Raw genomic sequence first — 21,298 nt, 5'->3', positions numbered from 1 at the left:
GTTTCTAGTTGCAGCGGCGCAATAGTTAGATAACCTAGGTGGGGAACAACCAGGAGATCACTGCAACTCACACAAGTTGGAGAACTATCTCTCTCTCTCTCTCTCTCTCTTGCTCACACACACACACAAAGGGAGCCGCATGTGATTGGTGGAGGCGGGACCCTTACAAAAAACGAAAGATCCATCAAAATCAGTGTTGTTGCTAATTATTGACACATGCTAGCCTGTAATAACCCCCCCCCCCCAGAAAAATCTACTTTGCATTTGATATATATTGCAAATATATGCCATCACACACACTGGCATTTAAAGGGTTAGAATTATAAAATTAATATGTGGTGTTATGATCAGGGCTGAAGTTGAATAAAAGATTGTATTATTTTCAATCTGACATTACAAAAAAACAGAAAATCCATCAAAATCAGTGTTGTTGCTAATCATATATGCTAGCCTGTTTTTTTTTTTTTTTTTATCCACTTTTTCTCCCATTTTCTATATTTTTCTCCCATCCCAATTTCGTATCATCCAATTCAACCCTCCCCTGTCACGAACGCTGTTTCTTGCCTCCCACAAGCCGGCTGCAATGTGGACTAAGTCATACATAGCACAAGTCCCCTCCGGTACTTGAGGTAACAGCAGTCGCATCTTTTCACCTGCGCAGCTCGATCTCTCAGTGGCGAGGAGTAACGCGTGGGAGGCTCACGCTGCCCCCGACACTTCCTGATTCTACTGCGCAGGCGCACCAACCGACCTGTAGGAGTCGCTGTCCACAACGCCCGATCCCCACCCATCAGTTTCCCACCCCCTAATACGGCCAATGTGTATTAGTATGAACGACCAGCTAAACTGAAAGCAATGTGGAGCGCTGGGCTCGAACAGGTGAGCCAGCGTCTCCGCATTCGTGGCGAGCGCCTTGCCCATATGCTAGCCTGTTTTTTAACAATAATTTGTGATGCCATCACAAACACTGGCATTTAAAGGGTAGCCTACAAATAAAAAGATTCCTGCACCAGAATGCAGGAAATGAAGTCTTTGTAACAAAACATTTCCTGGTGGGGGACCCCCAGACCCCCCGCTTAAAAAGTGGCCTGACTGGGGCTATATTTCCTGGCCTGAATGATTTCCCCAGTCTGGCCCTGGTTAAAAGCCTCCAATGCTTATTAGTGTGTGTGCGTTTGAACGTTTGCATGTTTCAACCATACATTTCCATTTATAAAAAAATATAAAATAAAAAATGTGTTCTTAATTTTTTTTTAATCTCCTATAATAGTGGGGGTTGCGGCTCTCTGACACCGTTATTTCGGGGGTCGCGGCCTGAAAACTTTGGGAACCCCTGCTCTAGAGAACAGTATGCATTTTATTTAATTTGCAAAGCATTGCATCTTGCAAAGCATTAAAGGAGAATGTCACACATTTGAAGAATTCACATAATATGTTCTTCCTGTGCCCCAGGACAATTTAGTCAGTAATTGTGAACACACACCACTCTCTCCTAAAGCTTGAAACCAGAGACAGGACCCTCCAATCGGTGATGTAACTTCGATGTAAAATCTGGGGCTGCTCCATAGACAATGAATGGGGCTCTTTTGGGACTTTATGAAACTATAAAATGTTTGTGTGAGTCCTTACAGAACCCTCCAATCGGTGATGTAACTTCGATGTAAAATCTGGGGCTGCTCCATAGACAATGAATGGGGCTCTTTTGGGACTTTATGAAACTATAAAATGTTTGTGTGAGTCCTTACAACAAATTCGGTTTTAAATCTGGTTCAGACCTTCTAACAATGCTAGAATATAGTAGCTCATTTGGGTATAAGAGCTCGCACAAACATTGTATGGCCTCATAAAGGCGAGAGCCCCATTCATTGTCTATTGGATGGCCCTAGCTTTGGTAAAACACGCTGCTTACATTACATTTCCAGTGTGGTTCTGTGTTGGCTCTGATTTAAATTCTCATCCAGACTCTTGATTTGATCCTGATTCTGACTGCTACTGTAACCCCCTCCGCTCCTCTTACAGCACACGAGGTGATCGCCGTGTCGGAGAAGGTGATCGTGCGCCTCGACGAACCTAGTGAAGTGGACTGCCCCGGACCACTCAGGATGGGCCACGGGCTGCGGGCCGAGCCCCTCAAACCCTCCGTGCTCCGGGAGCTGGGGACCAACGGGTCGTACGGAGTGGCTCTCCATCGGTACCGGGAGAGCACCCTGACCAGCGGACCTCAACTTCCGAGACAATCCAGAGGGAAAAGAGCACAACTAGGTAAGCTACAATATGGAGAGAAAGGAGACGTGCTTTTCCAACGATTACAGGCACAGACGGTAGTCTGCTCGACGTCACACACCGGACTGATTTGAGGTTTGACTGTCCAATGTGATGCAACCAGGGCACTGGATCCCACCAGTAGCATTTTGATTGGCTGTGAAGGGTGATTGATATTATATGGAATTGATATTATGATTGAGATTATAGCCTATTTACTTTTTTCTATGTAACTTATGGACAACTACAACATATTGTGTGTAATTTTTGGTAGTGAGTTCTGAGCCATCGTTGACAACATGACTGCATTGTTGTTGCTTGTTTCTGATGCTCCTGATGCTTCTTCTAATCATGTGCTCACACCGTGTTGGGTCCGCAGCCCTCAATGCTACATTTTGATTTGTTACAACACGTCGTTGCCGTCCCGTTATGTCATGAAAGATATGGAAGAAGTTAACAGGGGTTTCCACATTTGTGTTAGGGTTGTTAGAGGTCGGCACGACGGTGATGCGGCTTGTGCTCATAGTCGCAGTAAAGAACGCCTTCCCTGATATTGTTATTGATAGCGAACATGTGTTTTTGTGTAAGTGAAATCCAGGAGAAAGGCAGAAAGATGTTAGCTTGCTACCATAAGTTACCGTAGCAACCTGGCTAATAGGGATGTGCACAACTTGACTTTTTCATGGTTGGTTAGTTGGTGGGTGGTCTGAATGAATAACCCTAATAGTAGGTGTGTGCCCACCACATTCACAAAGGCTAGAACAGATGACACGCAACTTACGCTCAACATGCTAGACTAATTTGACTAGCTAGGTCCGTCATCCTCACTTGTTGGCATAAACTAATGTTTTTTTTTATTTACGAGTCATATTTGTGGACATGGTGCCACGGTAGAACAAGGTCCACATATCCCACACTAGACAAGAGTTTCATAAAATGTTCTTGAAGTTTGCCCACAGAGATAATGCTACGTTACAGCCAGCTACTGAGCCAAGGAAGAATAATAACAACAGTGCATGCAGGCCAGAGGTCAGGCAAGGAACAGCGCTCCAAGCTCAAGTGGAGGTGTTGTTTTGGCAATACCGCCTCCTAGTGGCTGATATTGAAAATGGTTTTTCAGTCAACGCGGTTCGGGACGTTATTGGAGCCAGTAGCCTGCATTACAAAAGTAGATTTTTGATCCCTGCAAACGATTCTTCGGTTTGTATGACACATCCCTACTGGCTAGTAGGGACCAGCGAGCTGGACCTTGGTACCACATGGGTTACCACCAAGTATAGTATTGCTCAGCGGCCTAATATCATTTTTCATCAACCATATCAAGCTGGGCTTTATGTTTTTTTTTTGCTTTTTTGGACAGGCTGCTTTTGTATATAAGAATTTGTTCTTAATTGCTTGCCTGGATAAATAAAGGTTAAAATAAAATAAAAAAAAAATCAATTATAAGCAAGGCTGGAACACCTATTTGACCATTTGGCTACCTGTTCTACCTGTATAATACCCTATTTTCATGGCATTTCTGGTTCAGAAGATAGTAATAGTATATAAGGAGAGGGGTAGGAAAGATGGTAGTCGTGTGTGTGTGTGTGTGTGTGCGTGTGCGTGTGCGTGCGGCGTGCGTGCGTGTGTGTGCGTGTATTGTAGTGTACTATAAGCTACATGTGTGTATTTGTGAATAACATTGGGTTCAAAGGTTCACCAGCCGCTTTCGACCGGGCAATAACCTGAGAGTGTGCGTAACGCTTGGCTTCCTTTTCATATTCCTATCAGAGGTATTTGATTTGCCTGACTTACATCTAGATATAATTACTTACACAGCCATATTGTTTTGATTGTTTATGTATTCATGTTTTTTCTTCTCTGCCAAAGCCGTTCAGGTTTATTGCCCTTTTGTGGGGTTTAACAAGCACTGTGATGACAGGTTTATTGCCCTTTTGTGGGTTTAACAAGCACTGTGATGACTGGGGTAATTCATCAGCCCGTGCTTGGGACACTTGGCTGTATTAATGAGCGGGGAGAATAACACTATTAGAAGAAGCTAGGCTAGGGGTAACAGCAGGCTGCCTGCCAGCACTGATTACCATAACTTCATATTAGAACTCTGTGTTCCTAGCGTGCCGCAGAAGGCAAAATAAAACCTCCTAATTCGGCCGCCTCAGCCTTTTTTTCGCATGTAAAATAATCACTGTGTCACATCTGAACCTGCGATTCACACCGTGCTCCTATCTCTCTCTCTGATACCTTCCTATCATGTCTATTGACATCATAATTTGGGTGTGTGTCTGAATGACAAGATCTTTATTATTATTATTATTATTATTATTATTATTATTATTATTATTATTATTATTATTATTATTATTATTATTATTATTATTATTATTATTATTATTATTATTATTATTAATTATTATTATTATTATTATTATTATTATTATTATTATTATTATTATTATTATTATTATTATTATTATTATTATTATTATTATTATTATTATTATTATTATGTGTATCTGAATTAATCCATTGTGAGTGTGTCGTATTTAAGTGTCAGTGTGTGGCGTTTGGTTCTCAGTGCTGCTGTTGATTGCTGATGTGTCCCCCCCCCCCCCCCCCCCCTGCTGCTGCATTAAACATGAATCAAGACTCACACAACATAAAGCCGCTTGTCTCTTTAGATGAGTCATCCGAAAGCCGATAGGAAACACGGCAGTATTTGCGGCGGAGAATCAGAAAAGAACATAATGTTCCCCTTTGAAGCTGTTTAGTTGTGATCCCCCCACCCCCCCCCCCCCCCTCTCTTCTCAGAGGGATGGAAGCCATGTTTAATGCTGATTATTACTGTATAATGTAGCTCAGCCAGCGATGCATCTCACACTTAAATAAAGGCCCCGTAATTACAAATGTGCTTCTTCGTCACAACGAATCAATGTCGCCGCCACTGGTAACCAACTCGTTTCAAGGCGATATTCCCTTCAAATACTCCTCAATAATTTATTTCTTAATCACTGGAAGGCTCAAGCCTGGTGTACAACTCGGATTCACCATAGACATACCCCCCCCCCCCCCCCCATGTGGAATATAGAGTAGTTTATTGATGGGTCTTGTATTGTTTGGTGTGCAAGCGGATCTTCCTGGGGGAAAAAAGGAGATGTTGCATTTTTCCTTTTCTACTCGTGCCTCCAAATGCGGTAATGCCCTTGAATAGACCCTCCTCCCGACGTTGTTAGAATCACACACACAGAGGAGGACAGGGTGGATCGATAATGGGCGCTTTTGTCGCCGCACTTCTCCCGGAAATCAATAGATTTTGATTGTATGCGGGCGTGCACGTTTGTGTACGTGAGTGTGTTTGTATGCGCGTGTGTGCCTGCCTGCATAAACAGGAATATGTCAGCGTGGCTCTTAAATGACGAGAGCCCTTAAGTGTATACCTCTGTTTCATATCATATATCATATCAATCATCATATCATAACATTGCATCATATCACATCATATATCATAATATGATATATCATAATATCATATCATATCATTATATTATGTCATATTATATCATACTATCATAGCATATCATATTATGTCATCATATCATATCATAACATAAGATCATATCACATCATATACCATCATATAATATATATCATAATATCATATCATATATTATGTCATATTATATCATACTATCATAGCATATCATATTATGTCATCATATCATATCATAACATAAGATCATATCACATCATATACCATAATATAATATATATATCATAATATCATATCATATCATATATTATGTCATATTATATCATACTATCATAGCATATCATATAGTATGTCATCATATCATATCATTATCATAATATCATATATCATATCATATCTGTGCATATACAGCATAGTGGAGACAGACAGTCAAGAGTCTTTGCAGCTGGTGTTTTATGACCTTGTACACGAGCGGCATTCTTGACGCGTTTGATTTGTAGAAGGGAAATAATCTTTTTGGAACTTAACTTAACTCATTGTAAATCAGATTATAGTGTTATTTTACTCCAATGGTTAGAGGCATATAAACACACCTATTAAAGCCCGAAAGTACTGCAAATACAATTAAAAGCCCATATTTACCCTTTGGCTTAGTGTTAACCTTTGTATCAAGTGCTCTGTCAATCAACTATGAACACTACTACAATGAAAACATGTCTCCATTCCTATTTTGTATTTGGTTGTGGGGGATTTCTGGAACCCTGGCCAATTGTGTTGCTGATTGGATTGTTGTTGAGTCCTTTCTCTGAATGAACAATTGAACTGAGGACAACTGAAGTCAACTGCACAGTCAACTCATGGTCGGCTTGTACAGACAGGAGCTTGACCCCATTGACTTTGCATCGGTTTGTGGCTAACTAGCCGGAGCTGGTATGAAACACAGCACAGAAAGAAAGGACTGATTGATTGATTGAAAACTTTATTAACAGATTGCAGAATGGGTACAGTACAGTACGGCTCAATACATACAATTGTTAAGGGGATGCAGACCAGAGAAAGACTTTCGTCTTGTTTACATCAGGGTCCCCCATTTTCAATTCATCATAACATATATGACATACACGACATACAGATAGTCAGTACTGCTACATCTATACATTCATGAAATGATTTGCAAATACAGTACTGTTTGTGATACAAAAAGAGTCCAGAAAAGAGAGTATATACATTTGACATTTGACGTAGAAACTGTACATTGGAGGGTAGGTGGGGTTGGGGGGGGGGGGGACTGTACATTGGAGGTGGTTGGGTGGGGGGGGGGGGGGGGGGGGACACTGTACAACTGTACAAGCAAAACTGTACATTGGAATATTGACAACCATATATTCTGGACTGATCAACAACATCATTGATTAAGTAGAAAATAGGGCTATGGTTACAAAAATCTGAACTATCCCTTTATGTACTAATCTGTACCACATTATGTGTGTTACATTACTGCTATATTACCTTACTGTAATGTGTTACTAAACGTGCACTATAGTAGTGAATCGAGTCATTGGATTTCTCTGTTGTCTGTTTAATGACCTCGCTGCAGTGTGGCATTGCTTCTGAGGTGTGTGTGTGTGTGTGTGACTGTGTGTGTGTGACTGTGTGTGCGTGTGTGTGTGTTGTTAATGAGCGGAGGCTGCCGTTAATGACTCCATCAGACGGGTTCTAAATGCACTTGTCACTCTGATGGGACACTTGCCCGAGAATCTGCCGCTCAGCAGAACCCACGCTCTAGCTCTGGCAGGGCACCAGCCACACACACACACACACACACACACACACACACACACACACACACACACACACACACACACTCCACCCACACACACACACCTACACACACACACACCTACACACCTACACACACACACACACACACACACACACACACACACACACGCACACACACACACACACACACACACACACCACACACACACACACACACACGCACACACACACACACACACACACACACACACACACACACCACACACACACACACGTCCACACACTAACCAAGTCACACAATCACATTTGCGCATACAAACCACTTGCATGCGCGCACGCACATACACATACACATACACATACACACATACACACATACACATGCACATACACACACACACACAGGAGGGACACACGTGCACACAGACCATTTTTATGTCTGTTTGCTCTTTGGCGTGTGGCGTGTGTTGATAATCGAAGAATGAGAGAAAGAGAGAGAGCCTGAGAGAGACAGAGAGAGAGAGAGACTGAGAGAAAGAGAGAGAGAGAGAGAGTGATCACTCATTTATCAAGGGCATGAATGCAACGCTACTCCTCCAACCATCGAAAAATATGAAATATGCCGCTGCAGTGATGGTGGTTGCCGCTGCGCTGCCTATTGAAATGAAATATTAATACTGTAAGAGCAGATATTGAAAGTGCCCTTCAAGGTTCCTGGTGGCGGCGGATGTGCTCTTTAATGCTGCCACAGCTGTTCACGCAGCGTTTACATTGACTTTCTCTCGCAGCGGGTTATTCACTCCAATGCGATATGGCTCTTTACTTTTTCGGCTTAGACATGCAATATTGCCCCATAGTATAATCCTTATCCTGATCACGATCACAACTCAAACGGTGTATTTGCCTGATTGTTATTCCTGGGCCTGAGCTGGAGCTATATGGCAGAGGAATTGGATTATTATTATACTTTCTTTTGCTTTTATACTTCATAACAGGATACTGCAGAGATCCCACAGACTGCACACAGTAAAACCATTGTGAACTGCACACAGCTATAAAGTGTTGCCATTGTTACCGAGGGAAACATACTTCTGTTTCCAGAGCGCTCGGCCTAACGTTTCCTGGCACGCCGCCAACGTGAATTAAGTGCACTTGTTTTAATTTTTTTTGCAGCGGAGCGAGCGGGTGTAAAAAAAAAAAAAAAGCTGCAAGACAAATTTGCCTCGAATAGCAGGATCACAACTGGTATTGTTCTCGGTCTAAATTGTACGGTGCGTCATTATTTTTTGGCAGGAGAGCAACGGTCCCCTCGCCCTGCACGGAGAAGCGCGAGGGCACAAAGCGGCGGGGGCCTCTCGTGTGCACTAAGTAATTAATTTGAGGAACGAGTGACCTTGCCTGTGTGTTACCCTGCTGCATCGACCACTGTGATTTCTTTTTTTTTTTTTTTCTTTTTTTAAAACCACGAGGCGTATATAGGAAGAGGATCGCTGTCATAATTCAAGTGCCACCTTGGGAGAACCCACGGCGCGTTTTTTAAAAGGTCTGCGGGGCCTGACCGAAGCGGGGTGGGGATGGGGTGGGGTGGGGTGGGGTGGGGGTGGGGGTGGGGGTGTTTTAGAGCCACCACCACACTCTCAGAAACGCCTACTAACGCCCGATGAAAACTCCACATGATGGAGGCAATGGATCTCTGTATCACATCTTTAAATATGTATACGCGAACTACATCATATTTTGTGTCGTTAGTTAATTTATTACAATAGCCAAAAGAGTCGACGTACATTGTTCAGTCAATTTATTTTTTTATGGCAGCGGGTGTTTTTCTTTTTCTTCTTTTTACATTTATTTTACAGTGCAATTCCACCAGGGACGGCTTGTCGGGGAAGTTTACATTCTGTGTCCCTCTATCTCTCCCCAGAGGACTGGCCTGGTTTTTCTGCTTTTTTTTTTTTTTTTTGTCGCCAGAACGAAAATTGGTTTCTAGTCATATTCATGCAAAAGAAGAAGAGAGAGAGTGAGTGAGTGAGTGAGTGAGAGAGAGAGCGAGAGAGAGAGAGAGAGAGAGAGAGAGAGAGAGAGAGAGAGAGAGAGAGAGAGAGAGAGAGAGAGAGAGAGAGGGAGGTATCTGCCGTTACTGTGTGTTGGTTTGTCTCTGCAGGAAAGGGGCGAGATGTAGAGGGGGAAAAAAGGGAAATGAGAAAAAAATGTAAAAGAAAGAAAATAACAAAGGAAAAAAAAAAAAAAAATAAAAACCTTTATATGCTCAGTCTCTGTCTGGCGGCCTTTCCTTCCAAAGCAGCAGTTCCCTCAGTCAGTCGGCCAGTGAGGTGTGATGATGATGAGACCACGAGGAGAATTACACAAGGAGGAGGAGCTTGTGACTCCGAGACGGTCCGGCGGAGCCCTGCCTTCACCCCTCAGCGTGTCACCTCGTCGGCGGGTCAGAGCGCTCGCTCCTACAGAGAGACACAACGAGCAGCGGCTCTGGCTGTAAAACAATACACCACTGCCGCCCGTGTCCTCCACTCGATGTACACACAGTGTGCGGCGTGGCATATAGGCGTCTATGTGAACAATACCGCATGGGTTGCGGTTAACGGTATACCGACACACCGTGTGCTTAAATAATAATACATTGTAAGGAGTACTAAATCGGTGCATAACATAATTGATGCATCAACATGAATGTGGGAATGACCGGCGGCTGTATCGGTCTGGGAAATTGATCGTCGATATGAATCAAAAATGTATATATTTATTGTATTGATTTATAAGGCTGTGACACCCAATAAACCCGGTGTGCGAGGTTGTAATTGCATGTATTCATTCATGCAATTAAGGAACTAGTCCACACAGCTGCCATTTTGACGTACAGTACGTCATGCTCGGGTGGCGTTCCCGGGAACGGGGCTATAGAAAGAAGCCGTCGTGTGAATATATTAATATTGCCTCTATATTGCGCTCGATACAGAAAAGCAGCTCATCGAATTGAATTGAACGCAACTGGGGTTAAAAAAAAACGGAAGATGTCGCGTAGCGACGAATCGTCGCCCAAATAATCAGAATTGGAACGTACAGTATAAGGACATGTTTTAACATACACAGCGGCTGTAATATCTATATCAGTAAGCAGAGTTATGACTGGACACAGTCAACTCATTTGTCATGAAGACATATACAGTATAAGCCTTTTTACAAGAGCCTCTGATTTGGCGCCCCCCTCACACTATAACACATTACAATCCGCTGTAGCTATTATATCATATGCTTGAAGTGTTACCCTGTGATTCTTAATGCTAAAAATACCTCTATCGATCCCGGAGATGCAGCAGCAGCAGCGTCTACGTTTCACAGATTCTTCACAGCCTCCTAACCGGGCGAGCGAGCGGGCGACATGGGGGGGGGGGGGGGCGCGGGCGCGTTTCCCATCTGATCTGTAGCCTACCTACGCGCCAACTTACATTTGCGTCAGAAGAACATTTCAATTTGATGTGGTGGAAAGATTCTGTTGTGGGGCGAGTCCATTCAGAGCTTGGCAGAATGCTCCCATGCGGGGGGGGGGGTAGAACAGACCTGTGATAAGGGCGCATCTAGACAGATGCTCCCTTTCTCACGCCTGACTGGGCCCCCAGTGATCATTCACACGGTGATGTTATAGACTTCCAGTCACTGTTGCGTTGCTGCTCCCCCCCCCCCCCCCCCCCCCCATACGATGTTTTATGTAGCCGCCACCGCGCAACCCAGAAAATGGAATATACGACGTCCTACACCTCTATATAAGATAAAGAAGAAAATATGGCCTGACAGGAATAATGTTGTGATTTTGAAACAGAAAGAAACCCTCCCCCCTATAGCTTTGTAAAAATCACTCTCCAGTACTCATTCAACAGTATGTGGGCAGATTGTATCATCTGTGGCTGGTTTCAGTTTTTCCTGCTCAGAGACTTATTCCACAGAACTAATTCTGTCCAAGATCCCTTTGAAGTAATTTTATTTTTTATCCGCCAGATTTTTCTGTGTTTTTCCTCCCATCCCAATTTAGTCGTTATGCCAATTCCCCCCTCCCCTACCTGGTCGTTGTGCGCATGTGCCCCCTACTGGTCGGTCTAGGGAGCCCTGAGGTCTACCACATGCTTCCTCCGACACACGCGGAGACGGCCAGCGGCTCTCTTTTCACCTGGCAGCGCGGACTCTCATTGGTGAAGCGTAACGCGTGGGAGGTCACGCTGCCTTCACCACTTCCTGTCTTTTGCTGTGCAGGCGCCCAGACCTGACCTGTAGGAGTCGCTGTCCGCAACGCCAGATTACCACCCACGACTTCCCTCCCGCTAACTCAGCCAAACGAGTTAGTATGACGGCTGGCCCAAGCCGGAGGCAATGCTGATACCTGGATTCGAGACCGGAGTCTCTCGCATTGGTGACGAGCGCAATCTCCGCTGCGCCACCCAGCCGCCCTTCCTTTGAAGTAATTTAATGGAGTATTTTGTATTGATTATGTACTCTCTCTCTCTCTCTCTCTCTCTCTCTCTCTCTCTCTCTCTCTCTCTCTCTATCTCTTTCTGCCCCCCCCCCCTATCTCTCTCTGGTGTGTGTTTTGCGGTGGGTTTATGATAGCGTCTCATATAGCTTCATTATGCTCAAGTATGTAGAAAGGGAGAGCGAATCACAAGCTATTTTTCCCTCACTGATCTGCTCATATCATTAATTCCCCACTGACTGGGGTCTGGCCGCGAGCCAGAGAATTCTAAATCTGTAAGCAGGAAAATGTGTGGCGAGGTGGAAAAATCTATTAGATGTTTGAGCATGCCTCAAATTTGAATAGGGGAACGGGAGAGGGTGGGGGGGGGTGAGAAACAGAGAGAGAGGGAGGGAGGGAGGGAGGGAGGGAGGGAGGGAGGGAGGGAGGGAGAGAGAGAGAGGGAGGGAGGGAGGGGTGAGGAAGAGAGAGAGGGAGTGGAAGGGAGGGAGAGAGAGAGAGAGGGAGGGAGGGGTGAGGGATGGAGGGATAGAGAGAGAGAGAGGGAGGGAGGGAGGGAGGGAGGGAGGGAGGGAGGGAGGGAGGGAGGGAGGGAAGGACACAAGTCATATCCTGTTCAGGCGTTTGCTTTGTAATCAAATTTGGCTTCTTTCGGATCGCTGTATTCATTAATAATTTGTGTTATTGTATTTCAGGAATGTCGCATTATGTATTGTTTTTTTCCAGAAGTGTATTGCGGGAGGGAGGGGGGTTGGTGGATGGTTTTAAAACAATGAGTGCGTGCCTCAAGAGGAAATTAACGTCTCTCTGTTAGTCAGGTCTGTCTGAAACAACTGTTCTGTCTCTCTTCTCTCCATTAGCCAGGTCTGAAACAAACAGAGGGCGCTATTGATGTGACCTCCACTACAAGACACACATCTTAAATAGAAGGGAGGGAGAAAGAGAGAGAGAAATAGAGAGAGAGAGAGAAATAGAGGGAGGGGTTCATTCTTAGATAAGGGCAGATGTGTCTCTCTCTCCCAAATATTTCCTAATCTGTTTTTATTGAATAATTTTTTATGAAAGACACTGAAATGTGTAATGAAATAGTCCAGGCTCACACACACACACACGCACACACGCGCACGCACACACACACACACATACATATCATGAGATCATAAGATCTTATCTGTGAGAGAGAAAGGCATAGTTTTGGGAATATCCAATGTGTCTTTTATTAAACAAATTGCCTGCCAGTTCCAGTTATACCGGGTGACTCACATCTCTGTGTTTATTACCCAACCAGCAGGCTTTCAATAGGGAATTCTATATCCGTCTCTGTCGAAATGAACAGGCTTCAAATGGCTGAAATCTGTGAAGGTCTCGCAAGCCCGACGCTCATTTGTCAGAGTATAAAACATGTTGTGGAAGATATTTCAAAGCAGAGATGCAAATGTATTTTTTTCCAGACCTCTCCGCTTGCGCACCTCACCTGCTTCATATAACATGTTCAATTCCCTTTGAAAGGTCAGTACACAGAGACACGGCTCGTGAATTTAACAAGACTGATGTATATCTCTTAAAGGCCCAATTCGTAATTCAGCTGTAAACAAAATGTTTAAATTTATAAAAGTAGAAAAGAAGGGAGACAGGCTGGCGAATTGTTTGTTTAATAATTCGGTGTATTTCACGAGGGCACCGGTCCACCGGCTTTTACGAATGCACGTCAAGCTGTCCTCTCCTAGCGATATGTTTGAGGCATGTACAGTACACACAAAAAACACAGTGGTAAAATATGGCGCCGTTGACTCACAACCCAGCAATCAAATTTCAATCAAAGCTGCAGAAAACCTCGACTGATCAGGGTGTTAGTGTGGATGACATAGACATAGAGAATATTTTGATAAGAGTAAATGAAAGACTTCACATATGTTATTCCTATACACTTGGACAGTTAAAGAACCAATCATTTTCTTTTGTGGGGTATATTCACATACATTTGATCTGTTGATAGAAAATGCACTATGTGGATATAGATCAGTTTAACTCCACTGTTTACAACCTATACCGATGTAAACAACAAACCATTTACAGCCACAAAGTACAGCAAATACAATTATGTTTACCTGTTGTTTAGTGTTAGTCCTTACTTTTGGTGGTGGGGGCTACTCATTTGTTTACGTGCGGAACACCAATGGGGCCTTTAAGGTCTAGGGTTTGAGAGCCAAGTTTAGAATCTGGGATGCAATTAAGACTCACAGTTTATGGACTGTTGTAACACAACCCAGGGTGGGTTTTTCTTTCAGGCATACGGGGGACCATTTTGTGTGTGTTACAAGTAAATATATCTCATACGGGTGTAACAAGCATAAACAAACATCCTGTGAGTGCACTGTGTGTAGAAGAACAAGTTGTACCTCTAGATGACACAGCAGACTGCTTCTGTGGTTTCTGCATTTCAAACTGAATTTATTTTGTCCTGTTCCAATGATCGTGGACAGCTAAATCAATATCTATAAACAACTGTCTCCCTAAGCCGGAGACGAGAGCATCAAGACTTGAATTTGTCGGTCCATTGACAATGAATTTGCGACCGACTTTGTGGGCTCAAACAATATTCGTCTGAGAAATTGCATCCAAATGAGTTTTATTTAAACGTATAGGGCTTATAGCTCTGAATCAGAAAATGTACCCATATCCCAGTAAAATCACCTAGGAGTTGTTTCACTATTCACTGTCTATGGAGCAGCCCCAGGATTTGTCTCTTGTCTTGTCTCTGGTGTCTTGTCTCTGGTGTTCAGCAAAGGGAGAGACTTGTTCATATTCATGAATCAAATCTGAGCTGTACAATAGGCTATTATAGAAATAACATGTGAATTATATGTTTTAATTTGATATCATAGGAATAACAGTTGTCAGTTCGGCTTGAGAGTTTCCTTTCGGTACAGAGGAATCAACTTGACTGTTACTGTACATTGAATAACTTCAACCGAAACGGTCCATAACAAATGGTCCAAAATGCTATGTCATTTGAATAAAACACTCTTTCCTAATTACATCCCATAACATGTATCTGCATTTTAACCAAAGGTCCTCAAGATAGTCAATGTAGCTCTAATTATATTCAGTAATTACTTGCATGTCAGCAATCATTTTGTTAGATTAGGTGTCATGTTAAAAAAGAAAAAGAGAGAGAAAAGAAGTCTCCTTTCGGAATGAGAGTATTCACTTGTACATGCATATTAAATTGCCGTGATAGATGGATTCTGTCAAACTTGTACCGGGGTAAATCCAGGGGGGTGCACAATATGGACTGAATATGATGCAATTATTTTTTTACCGATTTTCCAGTCGCAGTATGAGTTTTTAAGGTCTGGTTTCAAGTCTCCATTAGCGTTTGATGTGGTAGGAAACAGCCTTTACTGGAGCAGTGGTTCTAAACCTTTTGCTAAACGTTTTGGTGAAAACAGAAGGGAGGCCTACATCATCAAGCATGTAGACAGAATGGTGAACCTTTGACACAAAATAATTATTCGTATTTCCCCATTTAACTGATGATTGAAGGAGGGCTTATACGTCAAATATACGTTATAATCACAAGAAAAAAAGCATCTATACCAAAGATTAGAATCATGATGATGTATTTCAAAATTTGCTATTTTGTGGCCCCCAGCTTGAGAACCACTGTGCTCCTATTGGACGACTTGTTGATGACCAATCTTATATTACAGTAAATGGCACGTCTGGGTTAGCCTAGGCATTGTCCAACTACATTAACACCTCTCCCGAAGGCTAACCGGCCATGTCCGCTTCCATTCATTGTGCTAAGCTAGGCTAACGTGCAGCCAGATAGCTTTCTACTGAACGCACAGAGAGGAAACTGGTATCCATCTTCTTGTCTCTCTCTGGAGAAGACTGTAAGCTAATTTCCCAAAATGTTGGCGTGTTCTTTTAAGGGAGTTGTGTCCGTCAGACTATTCTTATTCCACCCGCTTCACTCATTGATGTATATTATGAAAAGAAAAACGGAAAATATGCCCATATTATAGTGCTTATGATTTAAATGTTGTGTCCAACCATATTGCACTACCGATATGAATTCAATATATTGTCCAGCAAAAAATTAAAAGCCAAGACTGATCCAGGACCTCACCATCTATAAAACATCCATTAATATAATCTATGAAGTGAAACTGATCAGAGACCAGCCACTACCCCAGGCTGTATGATGTAGTACACAGTATGACAGGCAGTAGAGGAAGATAGTTCTGTGTAGTTTTATGGAAATAACATAGTGTTCATTTCACAGCACAGAGGTAATGCATTTCTCATGCTGTGCAAGGTAATTGCAATGGGGCTTTGATAGATTCCAGACCTTCGTGGGAGAAGTATATATAGTTGTGTGTGTGTGTGTGTGTGTGTGTGTGTGTGTGTGTGTGTGTGCACGTGCGTGCGTGTGTGCATGTGTGTATATGTGTGTCTGTGTATATGTGTGTATCTGAATGTGTCTATGTGGGTACACGCGCATGCTAGCGTGCGTACCAAACATGCTCACAATGCTTTTATTCCAAAGGAAGAAAACCCCCTTCCTTAAAGAATGATGTAACCTTGTGTATTACTTGGAAAATATTTTGGCTTCAGACAACGCAATGTATTATGGTTACAAAATGTATTAGGCAATGTATTATCGTCAGCGGGAGGAGAATGACGTTGAAAACAATAGATCATTGATTCTCCTCTCTGTGTCCCTTTTTTCCCCCCAACCTGTCACTAACTTTCCCTTGTTATGGTCTGAGGAGGAGCTACGTGCTGTAGTACATCTTGGCCCAAAAACGAGTCCCATTCAGGCCTCTAATTCGTTCTTTTCCCACTCCCTCTTCCTGTCTGTCTGAGTTTTGCTCTCTGGATAACAAGTGCAGATGAGTCATTTTTAATGTGTCAAGAAGGGACAATATTTGATGTTAGCAAAGCCCTATTCACAGAACTGCGCCTTCTAGATGGAAGCATTGTGTGGAATCCTGTGAGTGATGTGTTTTGATGTGTGAACGATGGAAGATAGATTATTAGCCCTGGTTTATGTTCTTTCCCATTTCGTTTCTCTCCCTGGGTAACAAAACGCGGACGAGTAATTTCTCAATGTGTCGAGAGAGAAACGGATGATATTCATAGTTAGCAACGTGCTAATCACAGAACTGTGTCTACTAGATGGAGGAGGTGTACTGTGAATCTGGGGAGTGATGTGTTTAGGGCTGGGCGGCGATATGGTCAAAAATGATATTGCGATAACGATATCGATAACAATATCATATCACTCGATATTCGATATTATCGATATTGTTATAAGTATAAAAATATATATATATATATTTTAAATTATTATTAAAAAAAAAATGTAACAACAGATGTATGTTTATTTTGCAGCAATTCTTTGTCGTTGCCGCCATCTTTAGTGTTACATCCCCTCACACTCCAGTTCTCAGGCTGCAGCTGGTTTGAAAGCTAAAGTAAACAGGCTTCTCTGCTGGCTGTGGCACCAGGGGAGTTGAACAGTTCTGGCTCTGCTAGTTTCTTTTCTATCTTTTGGCGCTTTTTTGGTGGACAAACCACCGCACATGTGCACCGTGACTCGTGACTGGAGTCTAGCCATGCTAGCACACATAGCCTACTGTGTTCAAACTGTATTAGAAAGCAAACAAAATAAATGGACAAGAGAAAAATAAATCTCAATTTGGTCAGTATTGTCATTTGGACAAGCAAAGCCATTACTTTAAGTTGCAGGCAAGAAAGACAAGTCTGTCCACTGTCTCTGGTTTTAAAACTGCCCTGTTGCAGGTCACAAAAAAAATCTATATTTTTTCCGATATCGATTATTAAAATATATCTCGATAATTATCGTTATCGTTATATTGCCCAGCCCTAGATGTGTTAAATATTTAGTGCTTTGCTGCTTCAACGCTATTACTATGGGTTATCCCTGAACTGCCACTGGCTCCTGAACACCATGGCAGTCTACCTATCAGCACAGCCAATCATACACAATGAGTTGCGCATAGATTTGTCCATAATTCCATGCCCCCAAGGGTATATAATGCCACAACCTTCTCTATTTCGTTCAGCAAAACCAAATACATGCTTGGTTTCCGCAGCCACTATGTTGTCTGTCTCGGCCTGCACCCCACACGGTACTTTTCGTCAGGTGATTCTGGGATGCCGTCGATGACTATGTTGTTTCTCCTAGACTGGTTTTCTAGATACTCAACTTTGTCCAGCCAGCGTTTGTTTTCAGTTTGAAGAGCCTCAGAGTTGGATTGAAGGTGTTTAATAGCACCAGTGGTCTCAGAATTAAGAGTGACCTTCAATTCATCCACTTCTCTCTGAGAGTATTCAAGGCTCCTTTTAACCTCCTGCATTTCTCTCTAGACAGATCATCAATACGCTTGAGTTGTGTAACTATCATTACACATGGGCAAAACAGAGTCCATTCTCTTCGGTTCAAATAACAAACTCAGCAAGACCGACGGCTTCTCGGTTACAGTGGGTGACAATATTGTCACAAGGAAAGATGAAATTACCTACCTGGGTTCCATCCTAGAGGATAATCTTTCCTGTGACAAGATGGCATCCAATGTAATAAAAAAAGTCAACCAACGAACTCGATTCTTGTACCGGATCTCCTCCCTGGTAAACAAGAATACCCTGAAGACTCTGGCAGGAGCACTCATTCAAGGGTACTACGACTATGCTTGCACCTCATGGTACCAAAGCACCTCAAAGGCACTAAAAAACAAATTACAAACATCTCAAAACAAGCTAGTCAGACTACTGCTTGACCTGACTCCTAGAACCCACCTCACCCCTGCCCACTTTGACAACCTAGGATGGCTTAGAGTAGACAACAGAGTACAGCAACTTGCAATGGGCATGGTCTACAAGATACACTACGCGACCAAGGTACCCATGTACATGTCAAAATACTTCCCAAAGGTCAGTGAATACCACGATCACAACACCAGAGGGAGCTCCACAAATCATGTTAAACCCAGATTCGGCTCAAACAAGGGACTAAACACGTTTCGCAATTATGCCACATCAATGTGGAACGCCCTACCCAAAGCTGTAAAGGAATGTGAATCACTACCCACTTTCAAAAACACTCTGAAAGAACACCTACGGGAGACTGCAATTCAAAACTGGCCCCTACAAATGTCCTAACCCAGTTGTACAGTAAATGACCAAACTATGGCTTTGTCAGTATTCCAATGTACAGTGTACAGCTGTACTGCTGGTGTAGCCTGGGCCTGGCCTGATGGCGGTAGCTGGGCTGGTGATGCCTGGGCCTGGCCTGATGGTGTAGCCTGGGCCTGGCCTGATGGCGGTAGCTGGGCTGGTGATGCCTGGGCCTGGCCTGATGGTGAAGCCTGGGCCTGGCCTGATGGTGGTAGCTGGGCTGGTGATGCCTGGGCCTGGCCTGATGGTGTAGCCTGGGCCTGGCCTGATGGCGGTAGCTGGGCTGGTGATGCCTGGGCCTGGCCTGATGGTGAAGCCTGGGCCTGGCCTGATGGTGGTAGCTGGGCTGGTGATGCCTGGGCCTGGCCTGATGGTGAAGCCTGGGCCTGGCCTGATGGTGGTAGCTGGGCTGGTGATGCCTGGGCCTGGCCTGATGGTGAAGCCTTGACAAGCTGTCAGTAGAGTTTAACAATTAGATGTTTCGCCTCATGATCCAGGCCGCAACAAGCACTGTGGGCCTTCTGTCTGTTTACCTGCGTGAGCCGACGAGAGACGCAGCTGCACAGGAGATTAAGCCGGTGCCACGCGCATTTCTCTCCCTCACTAAAACACAGGCTGTAGCTCTGGGACGGGGGGCAGAGAAAAGCGCTGTCATCCTGCAATAACACCTCTTCCTGGCCACTCAGACAGAAGCCCCGAAGCCGAGCGCGCGGTCTGCTGTGTGATGGCATCAATGATGACGCAAAATGACAACGAAGCTGGCTAATAAAGCTGAAGAAGATAAGAACCGGTTGATGTCACATCTGCAGTTGAAAGAAAGCCAAGCCCAAAAACAACACAGTGAGCAGCATAGCAAGGGCACCAGAGCCTCCTACTATGTGCCCTAGCTGCAGACATCCACCACCCCCACGGCCACCGCAGCCCCACCGCACCACCAGCAACCTTGGCAGCAGGGCCTTGGCGAGCCCCCCGACTACTGTAGCAGCCCCCTCTCCGGTGCAGCGTAAGAGTGGTCTGGCATGTTTGTTCTACAGCATTACCGAGGCCAGCCTCGAGAGGTGACTCACTATACTGAGCAGCTACAGCAATGGATAGGATGGGATACTGATATAAGTTTAATATTCAGAATCAGTACGGGCGCAGTAAGGAAAGGGGGTATCAGTGTATCCCTAGTTTAAAAAATGTAAAACATGAACCCTTTCACTACCACACAACAAAGGGTTAACACTTTCGCTACCACACTACAAAGGGATAACGCTTTCACTACCACACTACAGAAGGTTAACCCTTCACTACCACACCACAGACGGTTAACCCTTTGTAGTGAAAGGGTTCACCTTCTGTGGCGTGGCAGTGAAAGGGTTAAACACATTTTTAAAAGGAGGATATTACATGACTACAAATTAATTGTGATAACATCCATTGGTTGCGACATTATATCAAGTCCCTGGGAACTGCTCTCTGGTCTTATAATCATGTACATGTCTTCCATTCTGCTCTTGACACATTGCATTCCAGCCTACGGGAAAGGAATTCATGAGTAATCGAGATGGGGAAACTCTCACTTAGGACCATAAAGAAGTACAAACAAAGCAAACCATTGGGGACTCTATTTGCAATTGCAACCATTTCTTCCCCTTCATGCTGCCATTAAAATGTGGCAACATGGCTAATTTCCCAGTAATGTAAGTACCAGCCAGAAAAGTCATTAGCGCGTTTACGTTTTTATTTGTGTAACTTTAATATCCTTTTATATCCATGGCGACAGGAAAAACAAAGGGTTAGGAACAGATGGCGCTAGTTTTTAATGACATATTGCTATCTGTAAACACTCCCTCTAAGCCACAAGACTGAAGCATCTACCCCACCCACCCTTGGGGGGGGAGCGCTGGAGCCTCTATCATAATGGTCTCTCTTTTTCTTCATTACATTGTCAAGCACCCCCCTCTTCCCCGCTAGCTAAATAAATCCGATGTAAATCGTGTATTGTTGTTGGATGTAATTATTGAAAAGAGTTTCCAGTTGGCTGAGCTCTACAGGCTAGTTATTTAAAGCCTTTCCTACCCCCCCCCCCCCCA

At 43.7% G+C, this 21,298-nt stretch overlaps 1 protein-coding gene across 1 annotated transcript in view; it reads left to right on the top strand.

Annotated features, from left to right (window-relative positions):
- The window catches only part of arid5b (AT-rich interaction domain 5B), a gene marked incomplete at its 5' end in the record, with an annotated part of 176,828 nt that overhangs the window by 22,447 nt on the left and 133,083 nt on the right, over nt 1-21,298 (top strand). The window contains 3 exon segments of the mRNA XM_084321299.1: nt 2,022-2,069; nt 2,071-2,107; nt 2,110-2,262. Coding sequence (XP_084177425.1) covers nt 2,022-2,069; nt 2,071-2,107; nt 2,110-2,262 — 238 coding nt within the window.

Source organism: Notolepis coatsorum (genome assembly GCF_963971535.1).
Source record: "Notolepis coatsorum genome assembly, chromosome: 9".
NCBI classification, from domain to species: Eukaryota; Metazoa; Chordata; class Actinopteri; order Aulopiformes; family Paralepididae; genus Notolepis; species Notolepis coatsorum.
This window is presented reverse-complemented; position numbering and strand designations above follow the sequence as displayed.